The sequence below is a fragment of the Drosophila bipectinata genome, chromosome 3R (genome assembly GCF_030179905.1).
Source record: "Drosophila bipectinata strain 14024-0381.07 chromosome 3R, DbipHiC1v2, whole genome shotgun sequence".
Classification (NCBI taxonomy): domain Eukaryota; kingdom Metazoa; phylum Arthropoda; class Insecta; order Diptera; family Drosophilidae; genus Drosophila; species Drosophila bipectinata.
The window spans coordinates 18,693,139-18,716,666 of NC_091739.1; the positions used below are offsets into that span (position 1 = coordinate 18,693,139).

General features: G+C 45.6%; 7 protein-coding genes across 8 annotated transcripts; 3 read left to right on the forward strand and 4 right to left on the reverse strand.

Moving 5' to 3' along the window:
* Window positions 1-144: 144 nt before the first annotated feature.
* Window positions 145-3,723, reverse strand: LOC122321608 (glutamyl aminopeptidase). The gene is made up of 6 exons (XM_043212260.2): window positions 3,328-3,723; window positions 2,897-3,258; window positions 2,629-2,773; window positions 2,038-2,571; window positions 1,056-1,981; window positions 145-942 (listed from the first exon to the last, which is right to left on the reverse strand). The coding sequence occupies exons 1-6, from the start codon at window positions 3,517-3,519 to the stop codon at window positions 294-296; spliced, it is 2,808 nt and encodes a 935-aa protein (XP_043068195.2). The 5' UTR covers window positions 3,520-3,723; the 3' UTR covers window positions 145-293.
* Window positions 3,724-4,344: 621 nt separating this feature from the next.
* LOC108130291 (aminopeptidase A) lies at window positions 4,345-7,878 on the reverse strand. Its single transcript, XM_017248677.2, has 7 exons — window positions 6,583-7,878; window positions 6,368-6,465; window positions 5,986-6,303; window positions 5,808-5,926; window positions 5,654-5,739; window positions 5,161-5,566; window positions 4,345-5,108 (listed from the first exon to the last, which is right to left on the reverse strand). Exons 1-7 carry the CDS (start codon window positions 7,832-7,834, stop codon window positions 4,460-4,462), a joined length of 2,928 nt encoding a protein of 975 aa, XP_017104166.2. The 5' UTR covers window positions 7,835-7,878; the 3' UTR covers window positions 4,345-4,459.
* An 846-nt stretch (window positions 7,879-8,724) lies between these two features.
* Window positions 8,725-10,546, forward strand: wntD (wnt inhibitor of Dorsal). The gene has a single exon (XM_017248942.3). The coding sequence runs from the start codon at window positions 9,497-9,499 to the stop codon at window positions 10,427-10,429; it is 933 nt and encodes a 310-aa protein (XP_017104431.2). The 5' UTR covers window positions 8,725-9,496; the 3' UTR covers window positions 10,430-10,546.
* A 260-nt stretch (window positions 10,547-10,806) lies between these two features.
* Window positions 10,807-12,176, reverse strand: Osi22 (Osiris 22). Its single transcript, XM_017248940.3, has 2 exons — window positions 11,279-12,176; window positions 10,807-11,212 (listed from the first exon to the last, which is right to left on the reverse strand). Exons 1-2 carry the CDS (start codon window positions 11,973-11,975, stop codon window positions 10,887-10,889), a joined length of 1,023 nt encoding a protein of 340 aa, XP_017104429.2. The 5' UTR covers window positions 11,976-12,176; the 3' UTR covers window positions 10,807-10,886.
* Window positions 12,177-13,851: 1,675 nt separating this feature from the next.
* On the forward strand, window positions 13,852-14,761 carry apn (apnoia). The gene is made up of 2 exons (XM_017248943.3): window positions 13,852-14,076; window positions 14,231-14,761. The coding sequence occupies exons 1-2, from the start codon at window positions 13,962-13,964 to the stop codon at window positions 14,521-14,523; spliced, it is 408 nt and encodes a 135-aa protein (XP_017104432.2). The 5' UTR covers window positions 13,852-13,961; the 3' UTR covers window positions 14,524-14,761.
* A 1,254-nt stretch (window positions 14,762-16,015) lies between these two features.
* LOC108130486 (uncharacterized) lies at window positions 16,016-17,462 on the forward strand. 2 transcript variants are annotated; one of them, XM_017248941.3, is made up of 2 exons: window positions 16,016-16,568; window positions 16,962-17,462. In XM_017248941.3, the coding sequence occupies exons 1-2, from the start codon at window positions 16,064-16,066 to the stop codon at window positions 17,405-17,407; spliced, it is 951 nt and encodes a 316-aa protein (XP_017104430.2). In that variant the 5' UTR covers window positions 16,016-16,063; the 3' UTR covers window positions 17,408-17,462. The 2 variants fall into 2 exon arrangements, with proteins under 2 accessions (XP_017104430.2, XP_070137289.1); XM_070281188.1 differs by lacking the exon at window positions 16,016-16,568 and adding an exon at window positions 16,737-16,880.
* A 411-nt stretch (window positions 17,463-17,873) lies between these two features.
* On the reverse strand, window positions 17,874-22,702 carry LOC108130484 (acyl-CoA Delta12-desaturase). Its single transcript, XM_017248939.3, has 5 exons — window positions 22,437-22,702; window positions 19,614-19,911; window positions 19,218-19,554; window positions 18,799-19,145; window positions 17,874-18,735 (listed from the first exon to the last, which is right to left on the reverse strand). The coding sequence occupies exons 2-5, from the start codon at window positions 19,909-19,911 to the stop codon at window positions 18,479-18,481; spliced, it is 1,239 nt and encodes a 412-aa protein (XP_017104428.2). The 5' UTR covers window positions 22,437-22,702; the 3' UTR covers window positions 17,874-18,478.
* Between the last annotated feature and the right edge of the window lie 826 nt (window positions 22,703-23,528).

Genomic DNA, 23,528 nt, shown 5'->3' on the forward strand with positions numbered 1-23,528 from the left:
TATATCGGTTTATATGATCGGACAGTTTCCAGAAAATTACGCACGATCATGGTTCGGACCATATAGTCGTAATACACCTATCTGAAGTAATTTCTGGGAGCCATAGAAATCGCCACAATGTCGGATAAATTGAAAATATCATGGTTTTGTTTATGGTTTAATTTTGGAATTTCATTTTATTGAACTTGAACGGAAATGTTGTCGTTTCTTATGCAATTCTAGTTAACAGTTAATTGGGGTGTTTTTATTTGATATACAATATATTTTTACAATTGGTTTTTCTTGGTCAAGAGCTAGCCCGTTCCATTAAGCCAGTTGTTGATGTCATCGCGGTTACTGGCCAGCCACGCAATGTTGTACTTGATCGTCTCCACGGCCTCCAAACGGGAATTGGCGCCGGCTCCGGATTCCGGGTATTTTTCAAAGAAGTACTGCACCTCTTCCAACTTTATGGTGCTGGCAAAGTTCTTTGTAATTTGCGCGATCAGTCGGCCAAAGTTGCGGTTGTTAAGACCAAATCTGGCCGTGAGTTGAGCAAACTGCTCCCGGTAATATTCCCAGACCACAGGCTCTCCTACAGGATTGGCGGCTATTGCCTGCACGCAAGTGAAATAATCCTGGGAGCGAACAATTGACTCATTTTCAGCTCGTTTAAGGTATTCAAAGAGCCACTGCGGGTCCTGAGCAGCCGCCAACCCTTCCATCAGTTTCGACTTTTCACTGGCATCAGCTTCCTCCGTGAAGAGAGTGAAGAGTTGCTCCCAGGTTGATTGGCTGGTTGACTGCTGAATTCCGTAGTAGTAGACGATCACCCGAAGATCAGGCGAGGGTCGATTGGCTGTGGGATTCTCCAAGAAGGAGTTGAAACGCTGGGCAGCTTGTTGCAAACAATCGGGAAGACCCAGGGCACAGGCAGCGGACAAGACCGAAACCCTCAAGCGACTGTAAGAGTAAAAAAATTGTTTAAAATGGATATTGGAAGATATTCAAATCTTGGGACATGGCAAGAAAAACATCCCAAAATAAAACGTCAAAATATGTAAATCTTCTCTTACTTTCTCAAGTGGTTGTCGGCATCCACAGACCAACCAACATCGTTGTACACCCCATTAAGAATGCTCCTGGCATAGGTTAGGAAGGTAACATAGCCATCGCTGTACATAAGGCTGCGATGTAAGGAGATCAACTTGTTGGCGGCCACATACCATGGCACAAAATCGCGCTCCGTGCCCAAATACCCGGTCATCTCCAGGGGAATCCTGTATGATAGTTGATTGGCGTCCGCCAAAGCAAATGCGTCATGGAGCAGATGGGCACGGTCGGCCACACCGAGGCTACTTTGGCTCGAGGTCAACTGCTGGATAAGACGGTTCCAGAGCTCCTCCTCGTAGTTGAATACAGCCATGACATATTGGTGATAGTTCAGCTTGATCCACTGAGTGTTATCGGCAGAAATGGAATATGACTCTTGATCGTAATAAAAGATTCCGGAGGTCTCTTCAGATGAGGAACCCAACGAGTAGGTGATCGGCACACTCCATTTGTATTGGAACTCGCTGTCGTTGGGGGCCTCTGCATAACTGGCCGGGTTGGAGAGGAAACGCTGCTGGGTAACCAGGAAGCCAGTGTCTGTCTTCGAAACATTCAGTACCGGATAGCCCATCTGTTCGGTCCACGTTCGCATCAGCAACTTGACATCAAAATCGGTGACAACGGCGGCCACCTCGGAGAGAAAGTCATCTGTCACGGTGTTGGCAAATTGGTATTTCGACAAATAGTTGGTAACCGCCTCCTCGAACTTCTCAGAACCGACCAGATGCTCCAGCATTCTGATCACTGAGCCGCCCTTTTCATAGCTAATAGTGTCGAAAATGGCGGTGATCTCATCGGGAGTCTCTACCTTCTGGACAATGGGATGGGAGGAGAGCTTGGCGTCGTACACCATCACTGGATGGAGGGCAAGTATCTGGAATTGCTCCAACTAGAAGAAAGACACGATGAGATTGATATTCTTTAGTAAAAGTTATATTTTCTTACCATTCCCCAGTTGGAATGCACGGAATCGACTCCCTTGTATTGCATGAAACGGGCGAAGCCTTCATTTAGCCAAATGTCATTCCACCATTGCATTGTGACCAAGTTTCCAAACCACTGATGGGCAATCTCGTGGGCCAAAACGGCTGCAATGGACTGCTTGTTGGCAGTGGAGCTAGAGCTTGAGTCACAGAGCAGAGCTGTCTCCCTGTAGGTAACCAAGCCCCAATGCTCCATGGCATTTGAGGAGAAATCAGGAATGGCAGCCATGTCCAATTTCGGCAAGGGATAGGGCACATTGTAGTACTGGATGTAGTACTCCGTCACAGCTGCTCCAAACTCCAAGGCGAAATCCACTTTGTCGATTTGGTGGGATGTGGCATAGGCCTCCATGGTGAAGTCATCGCCAATGCCATTGGCATTAACAGTGGTGGACTTGGAAGCAAAGTCAGACACAATGATGCACACCAGGTAGGTGCTCATCGAAACACTGGTCTCGAACAGGGTCTCCGTGTACTCTCCCAGGTTTGTGGCTTGCTGTAAAAATACATTTTTAAAATTTTTAAGAAAAAATAAGAAAAAGCGGACGCTTACCGATTCCTGCATGTTGGATACAGCGTGGTAGGAGCCAGTGGGATGCACCACCGTGATGACGAATGTGGCCTTGAGAGCCGGCTCATCGAAGCAGGGAAAGGCCTGGCGGGCATAGGTGGGTTCGAATTTTGTGGTTGAAATAGTCCTGTACAAAATAAATATTTAAAATCAAAAATCTATACTTAAAAAAATGGAGTGAAACGAAGAGAGAAACTTAAAAAGCTGCATACTTTTAGGCTTTAAAAAATGTATTGAAAATGTAAATTACCTTTGATTTCCGGCTTCGTTTTGGTAGGTGCTGCTATACAGACCCACCAGCTTGTCCTTCATCTGGCCATTGAACAAAATGCCCAGCGTGAAGGTGGCATTCTCTGCTAGCTCCGACGACAAGTTTACGATCAAGAACTGGCGCTCCTCCTCCAACTCGTAGCTCTCGACTTGCAGGTTGGAGGTGTAGGTAAAGACACTTGTGATTTCCAGCAGGTGGGAGTGGAGAATAATTTGGCTGGTGGCTGACACCACCTTGATGCTAATCTTCTCTTGACCGGTGAAGTTGCCTGTTTCCAGATCAGGATGCCAGTAAACATCGTAGTGCGTTGGCACCGCAGACGTGGGTAGACGGTAATCAATCTGCAGGATGTGAGATTACCACATATCAGATGGCATTATGATTTATTTCACCTTTGATTTACTACTTACGGTATCTTCCCGCCTAACCCGACTCTGATCGCCACGACTTAGGTTCTCGAAAATATCTATCTTATCCTGGACATCACGCAGATCCTGCTCTAGTTTGGCATTCTGCACCGCCACCACTACGGTGGCAGTGGCAAAGGCCACCACCGCCCATGAGAGCACCACTTGTAGCCAATAGCTGGTTAGAAAAGCCATCTTTGCAATCGCACCTATCGCGAGCGACTAACTAGCTGGAAAAAGCCTGTGAACTAGCGACCCAGCTCTCAGCACCACCGCGTTGCCCAATAGCTCTATCGGGCACTCGAATCGAATCGGTTTATGTTCGCCAACGCGATTGCGATAATAATTGGCCAAATAGGCACGATTATGGTCAGCAAGGCGATAGGACAAATCCCACAGAGCCATTGATAACTGGGATGGGGTAAAAAGGTGTACTAGGAGTACTACCTACACAAGCCACCTGATAGCTCTCAATGAAGTGGTAAACAATCTTACAGTAGTGCATTTAGCTGGTGACGAATTGCTAATCAACCATGGCTTAAATTTTGACTGGATTATTCCATTCCCCACCTCACCAAAAAACACCAAAATCAACACTTTAAAATCGTAATTTATCAACTTAAAACTAAAGTGGGTACTTATTCAATCAAAGTGACATAATAAATTCCCCAAATAAAAATTAGTCACTGTAATTAAGAGTCTTTCACATAAATACTGATTTCTCTCGATAAGATTTTATCAGATTTTTATCGTCCTTTTATCCTGCAGCTCCGCCCATACTCATTTTTATCAAATCTGAACACGACCAATAGATTTCCTTATTTTTTAAAGGTACTTCACAAATTGCAACATAAACTGAAAAATTTCCATTGCTTGTAAATTGTAGGCATTTATTATGCACTAATCAGTTCTGTTCATCATTATTAGTCATAAACACATTGCCGGTCTATTGAAAAGTGCAACCTGTTATCAGATTGGAGGCCAACTAGCTAGGGATAATTGATTATTTATAGGGCAGTATTTTTCGTTTTCTCCACAACTAGCTTATCTTTATTTCAAGTTGTTCGGCATATTTTTCGCTTTATAATGGCAATTATGTGACTAAAAGTTAAATGAGGCTATTCCACGTATCGAACTACAGTTGCTGCTTGTCCAGCCAGGCATCGACGCCCTCGAGGTTCTCGGACAGCCACACGATATTGTTCTTGACCGTCTCCAAAGCTCGCACGCGGGCAGCAGTTCCCGCTCCGGCTTCGGGGTATTTGGCAAAGAACTGCTCCATCTCCTCGAGCTTGGTTTGGGTGCTGAAGCGAGCCGTGATCGAGGGAATCAGGTTGCCCAGGTAGCGCTCGTTTAGGCCAAAACGATCCACCAACTTTGTCCAGTTCTCACGCACGTAGTCCCAGACGAGCGACTCGCCAACAGGATTGGCCGAGATGTAGGTAAGGCAGGTAAAGTAGTCCTGACCCCGCACGTACGTTTCGTTCCAGGCGAGGTCAATATACTGCTGGAGAATCCAAGGAGAGTTCACGGCGGACAGGCCGTACATTATCTTGGACTTTTCGCTGGCGTCGGCCTCGTTGACGAAAAGTTCCCAGACGGTATCCCAAGTTTCCTGATCGCCCACCGAAAGCATTCCGTAATAGTAGACAGTCTCACGTACATCGGCCTTTGGACGATCGTCGGGACTGGCCAACCAACTCGTAAACTGCTCTCCAGCTTCTTTAATACAAGATTCCAGGCCCAAAGAGCACGCTGCACTGAGAGCTGTAACCCGAAGGCGGCTAAAAATAATAGGGGTTATTATAATTATAACACTACTAACCCAACACTTACTTGTCCAGATGATCCTCGCCCACTGTCCAGGTGAGAGCGGTGTAAATGGGCTCGATTAAAGCTGTGGCATATTTCTTGTACTTGGCATAGCTGCTGGTGTAGTAGAGAGTCCTCTTCAGAGATGTCAGCCGCGTTGCAGCCACGCTCCAAGGAACGTAGTCCGTCTCCTTGTCCAGGTACTTGGTCAACTCGAAAGCCGTCTCATAGGGCAGCTGAGTGGAATCGGCCAGGGCAAAAGCATCATTGAGCAATGAAGCCCGATCTCCGGAAGTCAAGGCACTCGGCTGGGTCACCAGCTGATTGGCCAGCGTGTTCCACTGGTCAGCCTCGTAATTAACTCGGAAATATCCAACCTGATCGCAGTTCAACTTGATCCACTCAACAGGCTCTTGAAGAGTTATTGTGACTGATTCCAGAAAAGAAATCAAAGAAGAGATTCAGAGATTAGAAGTCTGGGGGATCTGCGGATCCGCATACAGATGGCACCACTTACTTTCGCTCTGGTCGTGGTAAAACCAGACACGCTGCACCGTCGAATCGGCACTGGTGATGTAGGTGATGGGGATCGACCACCGGTAGCTGTAATGTATGTGCGAAAAATTGCGATCAGATATGGCTGATTTTGGCAATAAGTTCTGCTCACTCACTTGAATTCCGAGGCTTCGTGCTCCTCGTCATAGTCGTTCGGGTTGGACAAGAAGCGTTTCTGCGTCAATTTGTATTCAGTGTCGGACACCTTTTCAATCGTGACCACTGGAAGACCCATCTGCACAAAAAAACACTCTAAATATTTGCCCAATTTTTATGGGGCATCAACGGGGTTACCTGCACCGTCCATGTAAGCATAATGTCTGTGACATTATAGTCCAGATCTAGCTTGTCGATCTCCGCAAAGAAGTTACCGGTCTGGGCGGTTGAGTATTTGTATTCATTCAAGTAGTTGGTGACGGCCTGGCGGAATGTGGTTTGACCCAGGAAGTCCTCCAGCATTCGAACCAGCGAAGAGCCCTTCGAGTAGGTGATGGTGTCAAAGATCTCGGTGATCTGGTCGGGATTCTCTACCGTCTGGATAATGGGATGAGAGCCCAGAGTTCCATCCAAGGTGAGTACACCATGCAGGGTGCTTACGATGAACTGGTCCCGCTGTTTTTCGAAAATAAATAAATATTTAAGGTGTTCTTGTTTTATTTATTTGTCGGCCACTTGCCATTTTCCATTCAGGAAAGACGGCGTCCACGCCAAGATATTCAATAAAGCTAGCGAAGCCCTCATTTAGCCAAAGATCGTTCCACCAGTTCATGGTGACTGAAAAGAATGTTAATGATAACCTCAATTTTGGAAGCACTCTACTTTTAAAGTATCTCTTATGTTCGACCATTTTCCGATGAACTTTTACACTCCCCTTTGGATTAAATAACTTACCCAAGTTACCGAACCACATGTGAGCAAATTCGTGGGCAATTACGCTGGCAATGCGCTGCTTGTTGGTCGCCGAACTGGTTTCCGCTTCGTACAAGAGTGAGGTTTCGCGGTAGGTGACCAGGCCCCAGTGCTCCATGGCGCCTGAAACGAAATCCGGAATGGCCGCCATGTCCAGTTTCGGCAGGGGATACGCAATTTGGAAATAGTCGATGTAGTACTCGATCACTCCCTTGCCCACCTCGGTGGCGAAGTCCACTTTGTTGATCTGCTCTGGGGTGGCGTAGACGCCCATGGTGAAGGTTTCTCCAATGCCCTTGGTGTCGATCTCCACCTCCTTCGAGGTGAAGTCCGAGACAATGAAGCAAGCCAGGTAAGTGCTCATGGGCACACTCTTGGCGAAGCTGACCTCCTGGTATGCTCCCTGGTTGACAGTGGACTCCACATTCATGTTGGACAGGGCATGATAGTTTCCTTCGGAAGGATGCACCAGGGTGATGGTGAACTCCGCCTTTAGGGCCGGCTCGTCGAAGCAGGGGAATGCCTGGCGGGCATAGGTGGGCTCGAACTTCGAGGTGGCTATCACCTTGCGAGTCTCGTCCTCCTTTAGATACGAGGAGCTATAAAGGCCCACAATTTTATTGGCCATCGATCCCTCGAAACCAATGTGCAGCTGTACTTCCCTGCCCTGTTCCAGTTCTTCGCTCAGCTGGAACACAACAAACTCCCTGACAGAGTCAAAGTACACCTCTAGAATCTCTAGAGTATTGCTTCCCGTATTCTGCAGAGAGTAGCTCGGAATGTTCAAGTTTAGAGAGTGCAGCACTATCTTATCGGTGGCTTCTAGAACCGTAATTGTAATAGTCTCCTGGCCACTAAATTCGCCCGTCTCGGTGTTTGGGAACAGATAGAGATCATAGTGGGTCGGTTTTAAGGTGCTCGGCAGGCGGTAATCGATTTTTTCTTCGGGAGCTGGTGTGGTCCCAGGAGAGACTGTCGAGCCAGGGGATGCAGTGGATCCGGGTGAGGCTGTACTCCCAGGCTCCTCAGTACCCGAACTACTCGAAGTACTAGAGGTCGTGGGCCCAGCTGTGCTCGTGGTAAACCCCGATTCCAGAAGATCCAGCTTCTCCTGGGCATCCTTCAGGTCGCTCTTAAGGTTCGCCTTCTGAACGGCCAGGACGATGGTGGAGACCGTGAAGGCGGTGAGCGCCAGGCTCAGGCCGATGGCGACCAGTTTAGCGGTAATAATCATGGCTAGAGACTATCAGCTAGCTCTAATCCAACACGGGACGCGTCCAAACCGAAACTAAGCACAGTTCCAGGCGGCAGAGCGACAGGTAAGGTTACCTCAAGTGGGGCCGTATATCTTAATTGGTTGCGTGCGTTGCAGATTGCTAATCTAATCGCGACGAGTCGATGAGCCGCTTCCATGGTATTAACCAGGCATCTATGTGCATATATGTGTATACCTATGACAATCACCCAAATTTATGGACCCTGTCATGGCGCTTTGATTAAAGTTAGAAATGCCAAAGATCTGGCGCGTTTTTCCTCTTCCAGTCGGAATTCCAAGCTGGCCGCTGAGCCAGCCAAAGGAACTCCCAGTTCCAAAACTGCCCATGTGTGATACGGGATTCTGGTATCTGTCAGATATATCTAACCAATTGAGCAATATTCCAGCTACCTGCCTGCCTCCATCTCCCTCCCGCACTTAGGCCGTCCCTTTTGGTTTCTGATTTACCCGGCGCTAAGGTCCTAAAAAACCCTTTTCCGGTGCCGTGCATACGAGAGACTTTCGACCTAATTAGAGAATCGGTATTTTCATTGTGTTAAAACCCAAAAACCGAAATTTCCGTACACGTTTTCGCAAAGCCTGGCATTTAAAGCGATTATAATGACTTTGACAGGGGAAGTTCTGCGTATCATAAATGCAAATTTATTGCAACTAATGAACTTTATTGAAAACAATGTTTGTTTTCTTTACCTAATCGAATTATCTTTCAAGTGCTATGACAACTACATTATCAAGTGAATACTTTCAGGGTCAAATCGATTACGATTATATAGACTACTTTTTCTTTTCGTAGACTATCTATATCTGACAGAGATTGTTTTGAGGGTTTACGGTTTAGAGTCTTATCTATCCTATCGTGAAGTACAGGTAAGTCCCATGTTGTTTTAAAATTATCTAAAACAAAATATTTCCAACCATTACGACGAATTTCCCCTATCAATATCTGCATAATGATGTTGAACGTCATTTGGTCTAATCCGAGGCATTAACTTTTGGCAAATCTACGAAAATACCAACAATAGCCATGCCGAGCGGTTACTCTTTCCGCCGACTCACCACAAAGCGCAATTAATTTCCCAGATTATTTGTCATATGTTTTGTTATATAATTGGCTTGGCCAGTCCAAAACCCAAACAAACCCGAGTCCGTCCAGGCCATCCGGGCATTAATGTTGTGCAGTGAGAATCCCGGAAAATCCGGAAGTCTGAATGGAATTGGCTGGGATTCATTCATGAGCACGTCGGGCGCCGTGTGGTGCCTACCTGCCTAAGCGTGGGAAAGTTGATGGCAGCAAGAGCCATCCTTCGGGCCAGGACTAAAGGAATCCGAGCAGGTAAGCACAGGAAACTGGGCTGCTCCGCAATTGCATCGCGGGCTGCCAGTGGGTTTTTGTTCGTCCGCCGGCGGGGAGTTCCTGCTTTCCAGTACCTATAGGTATACCCCCTGCCCTGGCCGTGCAAAATTTCCAAGTGGAAAATGGTAAATTTCCGGTTTTTTGACCAGGCCCGAAATTCCCACGGACCAGGGCACTCATCCCATGCCTTTAAAAAGGATACGTGCTCCATGCATGTCATTCAGTCGAGCTAGCGACATCAGAGACATCACACATCAGCCTACAAAATGCTCTTCACATTAATTCTATTTTTGGGAGCAATCACCTGTGGACTGGCTGCCGTTTTGGAGCCACTAAACTACTACCAGTACACCCAGTTCCAGGCTCCGCTATCCTGGGAAACCATCGCCGGCAATGGCCTCAAGTTGGCTCTGTCCAGTTGCCAGGAAAGCTTTCAGTGGCAAAGGTGGAACTGCCCTGTCGCGGATTTCATCAAACGACAGACCATTCCCGTAAGCGACACACCAAACCGAGAGGATGTCTACGTGGCGGCCATCTCCATGGCAGCCACTATCCATACGTTGACCAAGGATTGTGCCAATGGCGTCATCGCCGGATGCGGATGCACTGGAAATGCCTTGGGCGTGCCCTGTGCCCATGAGCCCGAGAAGGCACTGGAACTCTACGAAAAGCGCGTTGGACCAGGATCAGGAGCTGCCGGCCACAACCAAATGGTAGTGGGAGCTCTTCTCAAGCAGTCTCTGGAGCAGGAGTGCCGCTGCAAGCAACCAGGACCAGTGGCAGGCGAATGCCTGGAGGAGGAATGCGTGGCCGTGCTGAAACCCTTCGAGCTCGTGGCCCAGGAACTACTTCAAATGTACGACGATGCCATCCAACTAGACGCCACCAACAGCAACCTGAAAATCATCTGGGAGAACATCCCCCTCGACTCGCTCGTCTTCATGCAGGATTCGCCAAACTACTGTGAACCGGAGGCCTCTGGCCGATGGAAGGGCACCCGCGGACGTCAGTGCTCCAAGAGCGGCAGTGGTTCCCTCGAGGAGCGTCTCTCCTGCCAACAGTTGTGCCGAGTCTGCGGCTACCGGGTCCGCTCGCAGGTCGTCAAAACCGAGCGTCGGTGCAATTGCAAACTGGTCTGGGGATTCCGTCTCCAGTGTGACGTATGCGTCCAGCATGAAAGACAATACTCCTGTTACTAAAAGTAGCTCTAGTCTATGATGGAGAACAGGACTGGGGCGCTGGTCGAGCCTCACAGAGAAATTTTACTAAGGATTAAGTTAATTTATTTGTTCCAACCCTTTATTTATTACCACAACAATCGCTATTAATAAAAACGTAATAATTTATATAATACATAATTGTCTAATCACTTTTCTTTGCGGCCATGTGTCATGAAGTATATTTACTGGCACGAGCCACTACATTGGGTGGCTTTATTGGCCTTTTTGCAGGTGGTGGAAGTGGGCCTCTAAAAAAATAAAAATAAAGAAACAATCTTTTAAAATCATTTCACCATTTTCCACAGACTTTTACTTTATTTCTTCCCTCTTTTTGAAATGATAACTAATTCAATCAACGCGATTTCTATGTTTATTTATTTCTCCGGACCTACTGCCTAAACCGAAACTTATACAAATGGGAGGGGATGGGCGCCATCTAGCTTATCCAAGTGGTGGGCTTTCCCTCCACCCGGTAGCCATTGTAAGCGGCTGCTGCCGAGGAGGCAGCGGCGGCCAGCTCCGACCTCCGGCTCGGCTCACCTGCCCAGTAGGAGGGCACTTCATAGCTCTGAACCATTTTGTTGCCGTTCTTGATGGCCGAGATGATCAGCAGGAAGATGGCCAGCTTTCCCACGAGAATGGACTTGACCAAGAGCAGCTTTAGCTTGGTAACCAGAAATGGAACAATGGCTGACTGGATGAGGAAGGGAAGTATGAAAAGTGGCAGGACCTTGGTGATCATGTCATACTTTTTGCCACGACCTGTATATAAAAGATTAAAGAATAAAAATAACTATAACAAATATTTTGTTTTAATTTTGAACCCACCTTCTTCACTGTTATCCAGCGTAAGCCAACGGGCTCCTATGATATCCTTGAGGTTCTCCCCATCCAGCTTCACATGCACAATATCGTTGCTCATGTCCAGACTTACGTTTAGTCCTGGACCCACATGATATCGCTGTATGCTCTCATCCTCTGGAGCTGCCTCTGGCTGGTCTGTTTCCGTTTCCGCCTCCACAACCTCCTCCCGCCGCTTGTTGCGATCCTTGCGCTTGCGTTTGCGTCGCTTCTTTCCACTGGAGGAAGTGCCCTCACCATCATCGTAACTGGGCGTTTCGGTCTGGGCCTCCAACAAGGCCTCCGCGTTTGCATCCTGGCGAATCTCCATGGCCAGGGTGTCCCTGGGGTCCATCTGCTCGGGGGCCATCGTGTCCTGGGCCTCGTTGCCAGTCATTTGAGGGGCACTTACGCGATCCCTGAGTCGCTTTTTGTAGTCGCTTGTGGTTTTGTTGCCCATATAGGTGCTTTTGTAGTTTTTGTAAATGCCCATGAAGATGTGGGAGTTCTTGCGCACCGCAAGTTCTGGCTTCTCCTCCGGCTCGTAGCTGCTGGCCAGGCCACGGGCCTCTGTTGCCTCTGAGGTTACTTCCTGGCTTTGGGTTGTACTAGTGCTGTCCTGGCCAAATGCCAGCGAGGTGCAGAGCACACTCAGCAAAAGGAATCGCACCTGGCTGCTGGTCATCTCCAGGCCAACTACTCTGAATTAAGTAGATCTGACTGTGAATCTGTTACTGAATCTGCGTGTTAGCGCCGCAATGGTCAGCCGCAAAATGTGGCACGATGGCTGGCAGTCAAGCGTTTTATCAACTCCGAAGAAAGCAGATGAAAAGCAGCAGAAAAGCATTGGAAAAGCGGTAAGAAAAGCCAAAGCAGGCTGCATTCTGAGACATTGGAATTGAGCACAGTCAAGTCGAGAAGTTGCCGTTGTAGCAGCAACAGCAACACCAGCCGCAACCTGTTGCAAGTTGCAACAGTTGCAGCTAGAACACGATTCTTGTGCTGGATCCTCTTCAATTAAATTGGATGTCTCTCTTTCTGGCCTGCAAAAATACAAGAAATGGAAAAAAACAAACTATCTGGAGTAGGCCTGCAATTTCTCAGTGATCTCGCTCATTGATTTCTTTTAGCTTTAATTGCCCCTGGACCTCTCGATACCCCTTGAGCCGATCCGGGCATTAGCCATAAATAACGCCGGCTCTCTAAGTAGCCTGCTAACGGTTTCTGACTCCATTCTTTACCCCACGGACTCAGACTTGCAACCGAGACGCCTCCAATTATCGCTGACGGCGATCGCATGAGAAAGTTGTTGACAAAATTGGCGCACACCGGAGCGGATCGGTGTTGGAGTGATATGTTTTATCTTCGTCGGGCGGGTGTTTAGACAGAAAATCCAGAGTAGAAAGTAAATTCTATTCGATAGCCGCCTTAAAAATCCGCTTCACTCATTTGGTCTCCTAATTTACTTTCACGCAATTAACAAACAAATCTTCAATTGCCATTCGACCATATATGCGCCATATATCGATTGCAGTAACCACTCTTTTATTTCCCCAATAACTCTGGGGTCCGAGACTGGTAGCCGTGTTTATTTCCTCCATAGACCGATAACCAATATCACAAAATACACACATTATAGGTAGCAAGATAATCTTATCATTTAGCCATAAAATGTGGGCTAATCCATTTTGAATAATACATAGTTTGAGTCAACCAAAGTCCGTACAATAAATGATTAAGCGCCTACCAAACTTGGTCTAAAAAGTAGTAACATTTATTTAACCCAATATATATTTAAGAAAAAATTGCTTAAAATATTTGTAAAACTCTTATGTTAAAGTTCCTGATGTGCCATTTAATTTATTACTCACCTGAAGAATGCATTTCTTTCGATTTCCTTCAACGAAAGTGAATTGCAATGCTTTGGGCCTGGCCTATGGGCCATATTTTCATCAATGAAATACCGTTACTCAAACACTGTTGCCATTTTTAAGTAAAAGCACTGATTATAAATTGAAATGCAGTACCTCATTGTTAATTAGCTGATAAATCATTATCGGCCGTCGTTGACGAAAAATGAAAGCGAATCGATCGGTGTGATGGGTTTGGTGGGTCGGGGTGACCACTTGGGTGCCTGCCCTCAATATAGACACGCGTCGTGAAAGAATGCCCATGTTCCCTGTCCAAGTTCCTATGCAGCACACCGCCAAATGCGTTGGAGCCCAAAAAAGGGCCCCTAGACGGCAGTGAAAATAATGACAGACAATATGCATATTCAAAGAAGCTCACTGCCAAAAAACTATAAAAAATTATAGTTTTATTGTGTCTTAAGTCCAAGGGCCTGGTGGCTTTGAAGAATTCTTTTTTTTTCAGTATACCCAGTAAGATTCGGAATCCATCAGAGGTAGCGACTGTGTAAGACATATGGCTGCGGCACGATTTGCTTGTTTTGGCGCACGTTCGTGCCACGATGCTTGGCCGGAGAGTGCGATGTCCGGCTGCCGAATTTCAAGTAGCCGCCCAGCCAACTGGCCAAGACCCTCGTCGATAAAAGCCAATGTCAATGCGAGCCCTCTATTCAATAGTCAGTCGGTGTCGAAGTCGAGCAGTGCGGTGCAGTGTCATACGGATTACCAGATATCCCATCTTAAAGGACTAAATCATTATCGAAATGGCCGCCAACCAGAAAATTGTTTTAGCTTTTGTGTGCCTTTTTGTGGCCTGTGATTTGGCGATGGCCCAGCAGCAGGCCTCCAACAGCTCGGATGCGGATTCGGATGTGGCTGGTTAGTGCAAAGGAATTATAATTTCAATTTAAAAATTACTTAGCATTGAAGTGTGTTTTAAAATTGTCTTTTAAACATATGGCATTGTTTATTGTGGATACAAAATATTTTCAAACGAGTTTTCTAATGACCTTTGGTTACCAAACTTTTCCAGAGAGTCGTACCTTTGGCCACCACTTCCTGCGTCGCATCAGCTTTGCCCTGGTCCCCGGCGCCTTTGTCGTGGGCGTGATCACCACTCTTCTGGCAGCCTTGACAGTGGTCTCCATCAAGGGTCTGGGTGTCGGCGTGATCTTACTGATTCTGGCCATCGGGCAGATGCTGTCCCGCGCTCTTCCCGTCCAGGCAGCTGCCGCTTATGCCGCAGCCCCCGTGGCAGCACCAGTACCCGTGGTCTATTCCCACTCCCACACCCAGCAGCCCGTCTGGCTGGAAAAGGAGTGGTAGAAAGGATATCTCCCGATCGGAAGAGAAGTCCAATCCGAGCGAGCTGGTAGCAGGCCAGGATTCAAAGTTACCTCAGCCTCAGCGAGCATGCAACCAAATAATAATTTAAGTCTAGTTTAAATTATTTATTTAAATTATTTATTTATTACAAGTAAATTATGGCAAAAAAAGAATCAGAAGCAGAGAATTTCCTTGATGTCATCCATATTCATCTAGGAAATTAGTCAGCTCAAAAAAATGAAAATAAAATGAGAAAGTAAATCATAAAATATCCTCATTCCCGAGTTCAATGATTCAAACACCTATCGCAGTTTTCAGCTGAAAGCGCCCAACGATTGCGTATATTTTTCAGCAGCCCTCATGGAAAGTGAAATTTTTATTCTCATTATAAATTCTGTTCAGGGTTTGTGTGATTTACGGTTCTTTTAACTACTCTTCCGCAGCGGATCACGTATAGAAAGTCAATCGATACTCCCAGTTCCAAAATAATCGAAATGGGTCACACTTAGTCGGAACATCCATATCGCCCACTAACTAGGTTTGGATTTCTCCAGCTTATTATGCCTCATTATGGAAGGAGACTAATTAATTAACTCTCACTTGATCCATCGTCACTTAATTTAAAACGAATCACTTTTCTAGTCAGCTAGACGATCAATCATCTCGAATCCGGCTTCAATTGTTCCACTTTGCCATAATTTTCGCAATTTTGCTCTTTGTCAACTAAATAATGCAGTCGTCTCTTAATAGTGTTCAATTAATGCACTTTAAGAAATTTCTATCTTCTTTAATTATATGAAATTTTTAACTATAAATGGTTTTAGTAAAGGAAAATGTTTATATATGATATGGGAAAATATTATTTAACATATGGGTGGAATATCTCCCAATAACTTAACAGTGCTTCTCTAAAAAAAACACTAAAAAACTATAATCACATTTAAATTAATGACTTTATAAAGCTCAAGAGATTAGTCTTAAATGCCACCTGCTTCTTTAATTAATCTTTTCGGTTATTAGGTGTTAAAATTTCTAATGGTCAGCCAACATCTTGATAAACCTCCATAAAGAACGAGGAAATAACTCTTACTTGCCGGCGCATGGCTGACACAGTTAGCACGTTTGAAATATGAGCCAGGTGCACCAGATTCGCTGCATAAATTCTACAAGTAGAATAGAGCTGATTCTGGAGAAGATTAGCCCGACATTGGTGACAGGCTAGCTGCAGAGCAAGGAAATTCGGCTGTAAACAATCGAATGTATCGGCCATAAGTCAAGCAAGTGGGTCAAGTTGGTGCTACTTGACCCGCTAAACTAAATCGAAGAGCCAGCCAAGCGTTGGCGACCAGAAACCAGTTGGCCGGAGGAAAGTAGTGGCCAAGAATTCGCCATCGCCGTCGGATGGGAGAGACAGTCGGTCGGATTAGGATGGCAGCATGGTGGCTGCTCGGAGCCAAGTGGTGCATTCAGTTTTCCACTGTCACTGCTGCGGTGCAGTTGTGTTGTGTATCCAGTCGATTGCAGAAAAACAATAAATAAAATGCATCCCACCATGAGTAGATCCTTATCCTGGCACATCCTTCTCGGGTTGTGTCTGTGTCTCCTCCTCAAATCCCACTTAATCCACAGTCAAGTCACCGAAGACACGAACCCGCTGATGACGGGCCGCGCTCAATCGGCGAACAGTGTGTCATACTTTAGGGCGTCGATTCCAATGCGGATCTACGAGTGCCTCCGCGAGTTTACTATGCTGCACTGCACCAAGTTGTACGTGCTACAAAAGATGGAGGAGCGGCGCCAAATGCCTAACAGTGGCAATCTTACCCGCGATTTCGTGGACCAGTTCTTCGGAGAGGAGACCCAAATGGGTAGCCTGGTCAGCCAAAAGTACCAGCACATGTCCCAGAAGGAACTCAACCAGAGGCTGGTGGTCAATTTCCAGAGGTTCTTTAAGCATCGTGACCTGAAGTTACACTTCCTCCAAGGAATGCTTGTCAAGATTGTTCCCAGCAAGGATAACAAGTTGAAGTTTTCGCTAAAAAAGAGTGAGTTTTCCCGAAGCTATCAACAGAATTTTTAGTAAATAAACAAAGAGCTTAAATTTAAATAGATATTTAAATATCTTAAGCATTTGCTATTTTTGACCAAATTTATTCTGTTGTTAAATCAGACATTAGATTCTTTCTTTTTAATGTTTTCAAGTCTATAAATTATCTAGAACAATTAAATTTATTCTTTTTATCCTTAGCTATTTATTAACTTTCACAAATTCTCCAATACAAAATTAATGTCTGTTTTTAAAAAACTGCAACAAGTTTGGCGAGTAGCACACGATGGTTTGATCATCTCAATAAATAGTATTGAATTATTGTCATTGATAGATACTACTAGATTTAATTGAATCCGATTAAACAACAAAAATTAACCTTTACTTTTAGCTCCCAAATCCAGGATGGGCAGAGCTCGCCGCCGCGAGACCGAGGAATCGGAGCTCAACCTTTTGAATCTGCCCTCGATTGGCGGTGGTGGCGCTACCAGCGGCAGCGTTGAGAACTACGAACCTGAGGCGGAGGGCGACTCCAAGCAGCAGGGGATTTTGGGGGGAGTTGGAGGCGTGCCAGGAGGAGACGGTGGCGGCAGTGGACATCTGGGCAAGCGCAAGAAGAAGAACTCGTACAAGGTAACAATGATGCAGGTGGCCGTGCCCATGCTAATTTTTCCGGTGGTGCTGCTGGGCAGCCTCCTGCCCTTCATCCTGCCCGCGCTCAAAATGGCCACGATCCTGTCGCTGGTGATGAATAACGGTGCCTTTATGGCCGCCCTCCTGTACGCCGCCCGCACCCAGTTCAACACCCACGAGGAGCAGCACATCAGCTATAGTTAGCTATCCTTTTGACATTATCCTTCTGGCCCTTTTCTCCAATAAAGGCTGTCCTTGTGTTGTGGTTTCTATTTTCTAATCATTGGATTTTTACTATTATTTTTTATAACACGGTGTGTGTTGTTTAAAAATTTCCATCTGAATCCGATCCGACTTGTTTAAACTACAATAACGTCTATATATTCAAATTTAATTAGTGGAAGTATGGTGGGCAGTCAGTTATTTTCCCATAACGGAAAGTTTGTTGTGGATAGAAGCTGCTACATTTAATCACAGACTTAAAAACAAAGTAGTTGATAGAAAAACGTACATCTCTTAGTTCCCGGAATATTCAAATAAGGCTGGCTAGAACATCACTCATATTAACAAATGACCCCGAGGCTTTTGAGGGTTTTTAGGAAGTTCGGAAGCAAATTACTAAAAGTTAATATTACTAAGCTATAAATTTAAAGTTATTTATACTCAAAAATTCCCAGGAAAAAAGTATATTTCAAGCTGTTTTTGTTTTTTAGGTTTATATAATTTTTTTGTATAGTTTTCAACAATAGTTGGATTGGATTCGAATGTACAATTTTGGACCTACATTACTAACACAATGTACACACACATAAAAGTCGATGCTTAAAGTAAATCTTAGCAGGTACGCTTAATTCTAGAACCTCTTGCGTAAATATACATTTATCATTATATATATATATATAGAGATAGAGATAGGGAGAAGGTCCCTTAACGACAAGTGCCAGACAGGGGTGGCTGGAAAGTGTTTTAAGTGCCGATTTTTAGTTTTTAACTCTCTGTTGCTGTTTTCGCGAACATATTGCTTTAACTAATCTCGAATAGTTTTCAGTTTTCTTGGTTGTATTTGGAATTGAAGCCATTGATATATAGATGTTTCTAGCCGACATCAGGTCTCACGATCGGACTCCCCCATTATTAGTTTTGGATTTAACATTTCATTTTAGTTTCCTTGAAAAACAGTCACCTCTAATGCGCAGGCAGTATGGAGAATAGGCAATTAATATAATTATTAAATACTGCAGACCCGATGTGGCGCTCTTCTATCTACCCCACTCTCTAGTCCTGTTTGCACTCGGACTCCTTGTTCACCACATTGGCTCCCTTGCGGTCCTCCTCGCTGATGTCCTTGTCGTCCCATCCCCAGATGGCGTGCTCCTCCAGGTCGTGATTCAAATGAGCCACCAGCTCGCTGGTTGGCATAGCGTTGTTGTTGTTGGCATCCAGCAAGGCGGCGACATGAGAGCCATCGCCAGTGCGGAGCACCCGCTTGTAGACCATCTCCTGGGACACAAACTTCAGGTCGTAGGCTTGTCCTAAACAATTGGAATGAGAGTATTAGCAAAAGAAGATCTATCTGGTGGCAGGAAGTAACTCACCGATCTTGGCCATCAGATCAATGAAGGCAGTGGACCAGTTGAAGCTGTAGGTTCCCAGCTCAGCTGCCTTGTAGTCCCAGGGGAAGACGTGGTGGTAGTTGTGCCATCCCTCGCCGATGGTCAGGGTGGACACCAGCTTGTTGTTCATCGCACTAACGTTCACATCGTAGGGCTTCATGCCGTAGAAGTGGGCGGCGCTGTTCACCAGCCAGGTGAAGTGGAGCGACAAGCAGAACCGGAGCATGGAGCAGGTGAAGAAGCACACCCGGAGGGAGCTACCCATCACATAGTAGGGGAAGATCATGGGCAGAACGAAGCAGCAGATGGGCATCACGACAAAGTAGTATCTGGGTGGGTAATGAAAATTTAACATTTTAGTTGGGTTTCAAATAAATCCTTGACTGAGCTTGTTTACTCACTTCTTCTGGAACATAACAACGGGATCCTGCTCAATGTCCTCCATGGAGATCTGCTTGCCCTTGGTGGTGACGTCGGGGTGCTTCTTGCACATAAGCCATCCCATGTGGGCGAAGAAGAAACCGCGACGGGAGTTGTGGGGATCGGCGTGGGTGTCGGTGAACTTGTGGTGGACACGGTGATCGCGAGTCCACTCCCAGATGCTGTTCTGGAAGGCCAGCGACTGGCACAGCATCAAGAAGATGCGGAGCGACAGCTTGGCCTTGTAGGCCTTGTGTGACCACAGACGATGGACTCCAGCCGTGATACCCAAACCGCCAATGAACATGGTGACATAAACTGAAAAATCGAAGTCTGAGTTAGTAAATCGAGAGGATTGTACCCTGGCCAGAACTCACCAGGCAAGAGCTCCAGATAAGCACTCTCGGCGAAGATCAAGTAAAGTCCATAGAGGGCCATCGAGTGGAGGATGACGAAGAGACCCACGTTGAGCCAGACGATCTCCATTTCGTAGGGCTTGGCAGCAGCCTGCTTGGCTTCGGCCACCGTTTCCAGTTTCTTCGAGACCTTTTGGGTGGGCGTGGGAGCGGCAACAGTGGCGGTAGCAGAAGGTGTGGCGGCCATCTTGTTGTTGTTGCCATCGGCAATGGTCGTCTCAGCCAATATGAAAGTGCTGCCTATTATGTTGGGTGTCATCTAGAAAAAGCAAAAATAAAACAATAAATAAATGTATTAAAGAAAAAACAGGGTTAAATCTTTCAGTGCAAATAATTTATATTTATTTTTTCAAGTGTAGCATTTCTTCCTGATTAATGGCCTGTCGTGTGAGCCGCCTTTGTCCCCCTATTCAAATACAAATCAACCTGCCGGACGCTGGATAGGTGCTCCTCCAGCTCATTGACATGCGGGGCAGGCAGGCTACTCTCTAGCCCAGAGCTTCGCTTAAAAGGCATCCCATCCAGCTGCACGACTAATTATGGACCAAATTGAGGTGGAGGTGAGTGCCAGTTGCCACTGGCAGTACAGCCAAGAGATCCGAGAGCCGAACAGAGGCGACCTTCGCCAGCTGGCCAGATTCAATGATACTCGAAACTGATACAAAGATAGCAAGCCGGAAGCGCGAAAAGAGAATTCCGAATTCCATATAAAAACGAACGAAAGAAATAAATAAAATAAAAATACAACAAAATCCCCGCAGAAAACCATCAATAATTTGTTTTTATGTTGTACACGTTGAATGAAATATTTGCATATCCATTCTTTACAAACGTTTCTTGGTCATTGAAAACCAGAAAAGGTTGGTCAAGAACCCTAGCCTCAAAGTCCAAAAAAACCCGAAAAAACTTTGTATGTTGGAAAATTGTGGAAGGTTCTAAATGCTAGGAAATCATTGAAATACTGCACATTGGCTGCACTTAGAAGTACCATATACATAGTTCATTAGCTATTGAGGTAGACACCAATAGGTAGTGGGCATTTGAATTTTATAACAACTAAGTGGAACAGCATTAATTCAATTCAGTGGCAGAGTTCAGTGCAATGCATCACCCCCTTGTGTGCCATCGTGAATCACATATGCAATTTTGTTAATGGAAATTTTATGGTAGCGGGTGCATCGACCAATGTTGGCCATTTTGCCCCGAGCTTCAACTCTTGAGAATTGACAACCGGTTGACCTCAGAGATGTTGCATGTATCTCGTATGGATTCAAACAAATCTATTCTTATTGGTGGAGTATTATTGCTGGCTTCGCTCATAGATTTCAAGCCATTAACTTGCCTTGTTTCAATGTCAAGTCGTGTGTTTTGAATATTATTCGCCAAAGTCTGCGGCGGGGCTGTATAATTCAGGTGTTTAGGCACTTCGATGGCCTTAGGCCACGGTCGATTTGTAAAGAAATGTGTAATTGGAAAAGTGTAATTCACGAATGGCTAATCACATTGGAAAATATTGTGTTGAAGACATTGGATATAATGGCATGCAGGTGCCACGCGCTGCCAGAATATAACTCGTTTTCTAGGGACCATTCAGCCAACATTGAAATCTTGTGCCCAGCTCTAGCACAAGACTCTGATGAATCCGAAGCTCAATCATCCTTTACCGGATTATTAGCATAGTTAAGTAACCGCGCCAAATTTATGTATAGAACTGCTTTTGTTTCGGGTTCTCCGCCGACGAATCAAGGTTGGCAACGGGTTTTGGGGGGTTTTGGCATGGCTTAGGTTTTTTTTCTTTTATTGTTTCTATTTGGGTTTTCGGCTTGGGGTGTGGGGTTCTGAGATCGATCTCGAGAGACACTCAAACAACCACGTCACAAATCGGTTGGATTGCCAGACAGCCGAGGCAATTGTAGAAAAAATACTGCGAAAGCGTTCGGTACTGTTCGGTTATGGGACCTGACTCAAATCTAATGCTGTACTGTGATTGATACCGCCACGGTAGCTCCATTGATAGATTGGATTTGTGCACGCCACTGGCGACGCCTGGCGCATACAAAAAATTGTCAGACTATCCACTGGGTCTGGAGCCCAGAATCAAGCAGCAAAAAAAAAGGGGAACGTGACTCTGGTCTGGTCACTATTCTCCAAGCCCACGCCGCTGTTCTGCAGTCGTTCTATTATCCCGGCTTAATATGCTTATAGCTTATGGCTGGAGCATTATGCGTGGCATCCATACTCATTATCGCTTACTTTTCCAGCATTCGCAATTAGCACTTGTCGCCAAGACCAAAGAGATTCTACTCGGTTCGATTCTATTCAATTCATGGAATCAAACTCCTCGAACTCAGTTCCATTCAGGCTGTTTAAGGCTAGCATAATTTTAGTATTATGAGGGCTACGTGAGGCGTAACTATCTTCTAATTTGGTCTTGCGTCAGCAGCACCTTTATTGAATTCTTTTCATAAACAAATTTTACTGCTTTATGAATAGATGAATCATATTGAAGTGTCTTTCGATCATGTTGAAATTCGACTGGTTGAATGTGAAACTTTTACGATAGTTTCGAGATCGTTTCCTGCTTATCGACTTCCGCAAGCCAAATCAAATCGTCTTCCAATCTTAAACCTTAAAAATTTCAATTTCTCAGCTATGGATTTGAAAATTTTATTTCATCTGCATTGCTATTGTAAGGTTCAAGCATCATTAATCGAATTTTCATTTGAAGCATATCAAATGCTTTTAGGGCACAAACTTTTCTATAGTTATATATATCACACTCACCTTTAAGGATTGAGTTTGGAAAAAAATTGAAGGAAATCCAAGAGGTGCACTAAAAATCCGTTGATTCGCTTTCGTTCACAACACACTAGATCACTTTTCGCCACCAGAGTTCGTTTCGATCGTATCTTTGTCCTTTATAAGGATTCGCGAGGGTTTGCTTATGGTATGGGGGTATTTGAGGTTTTTGATTCTTTTGGGGGTTTTGGCCACTACACACGGCACGTCCACGAGGCGCGATGAATGCACGGCGTATGAGGGATCTGAGCGACTGGCAGTGCTTTTTAAGCGCCTAGTTCAAAGAATTCGCACGGTGACACGGCGACGATCGGTCGTTAGAGCCAAGTCGAGCGGATCGCGATAGTGATCGTGAGTCGAGTCGAGTCGGGTTGAGTTGAGTTGCTTTGAGCTGGGTTCATACGAGAGAGCAGTCCGTAGTAGTGGTGCCTCATTTGTTTACCAACACCAAAAATTCAATAATCGTCTGCCTCTCAGCCAAGCCGGCTTCGACTTGCTACCGAATGGATTCTTGGGTCGTCTCAGATTGAATCGGATCAGATCGGATAGGTTTCGAATCTAAGGGGGCCGGGGTCGTTTAAGCGATACTTCTTGCTGGTATGGGTGTGATAATATCCGGCGCGTGGCTAGCAAAGACAGACTTTATTTATAGCCCAGACGTTCTGACTGGATTTGGGATAAAGCATATGGGATAGTGTATATTCACTTGCACTTTCCAAGAAAAAAAAAGTAAAACGGAAAAACAAACATGGGGTAATCCCCCAAATGGCCCCGCTCACGTACGCTCTCTCTCTTCAAGTAGTTTGCAAAGTGGATCTACAACATTTTGGCCAACTTGGCAGGTCAAGCAGATCAAACTATCGGTCAAGTAAGCCAGGCACGTCTTCATTTTCTCATCTTTTTGGCTATGTGAGGTTTTTTTTCTTCGGGGGGGCCTTGCACTGTCCACTAATGAAGTGCTTTGGAAACATGTTTCCGAATCGCCATTATATTATATAACGTTCTTAATTCACTCCGGATCTGGGCCATATATAACCCGATGTATGTCATATGCCAAACATTTAACCAGTTTGCCAC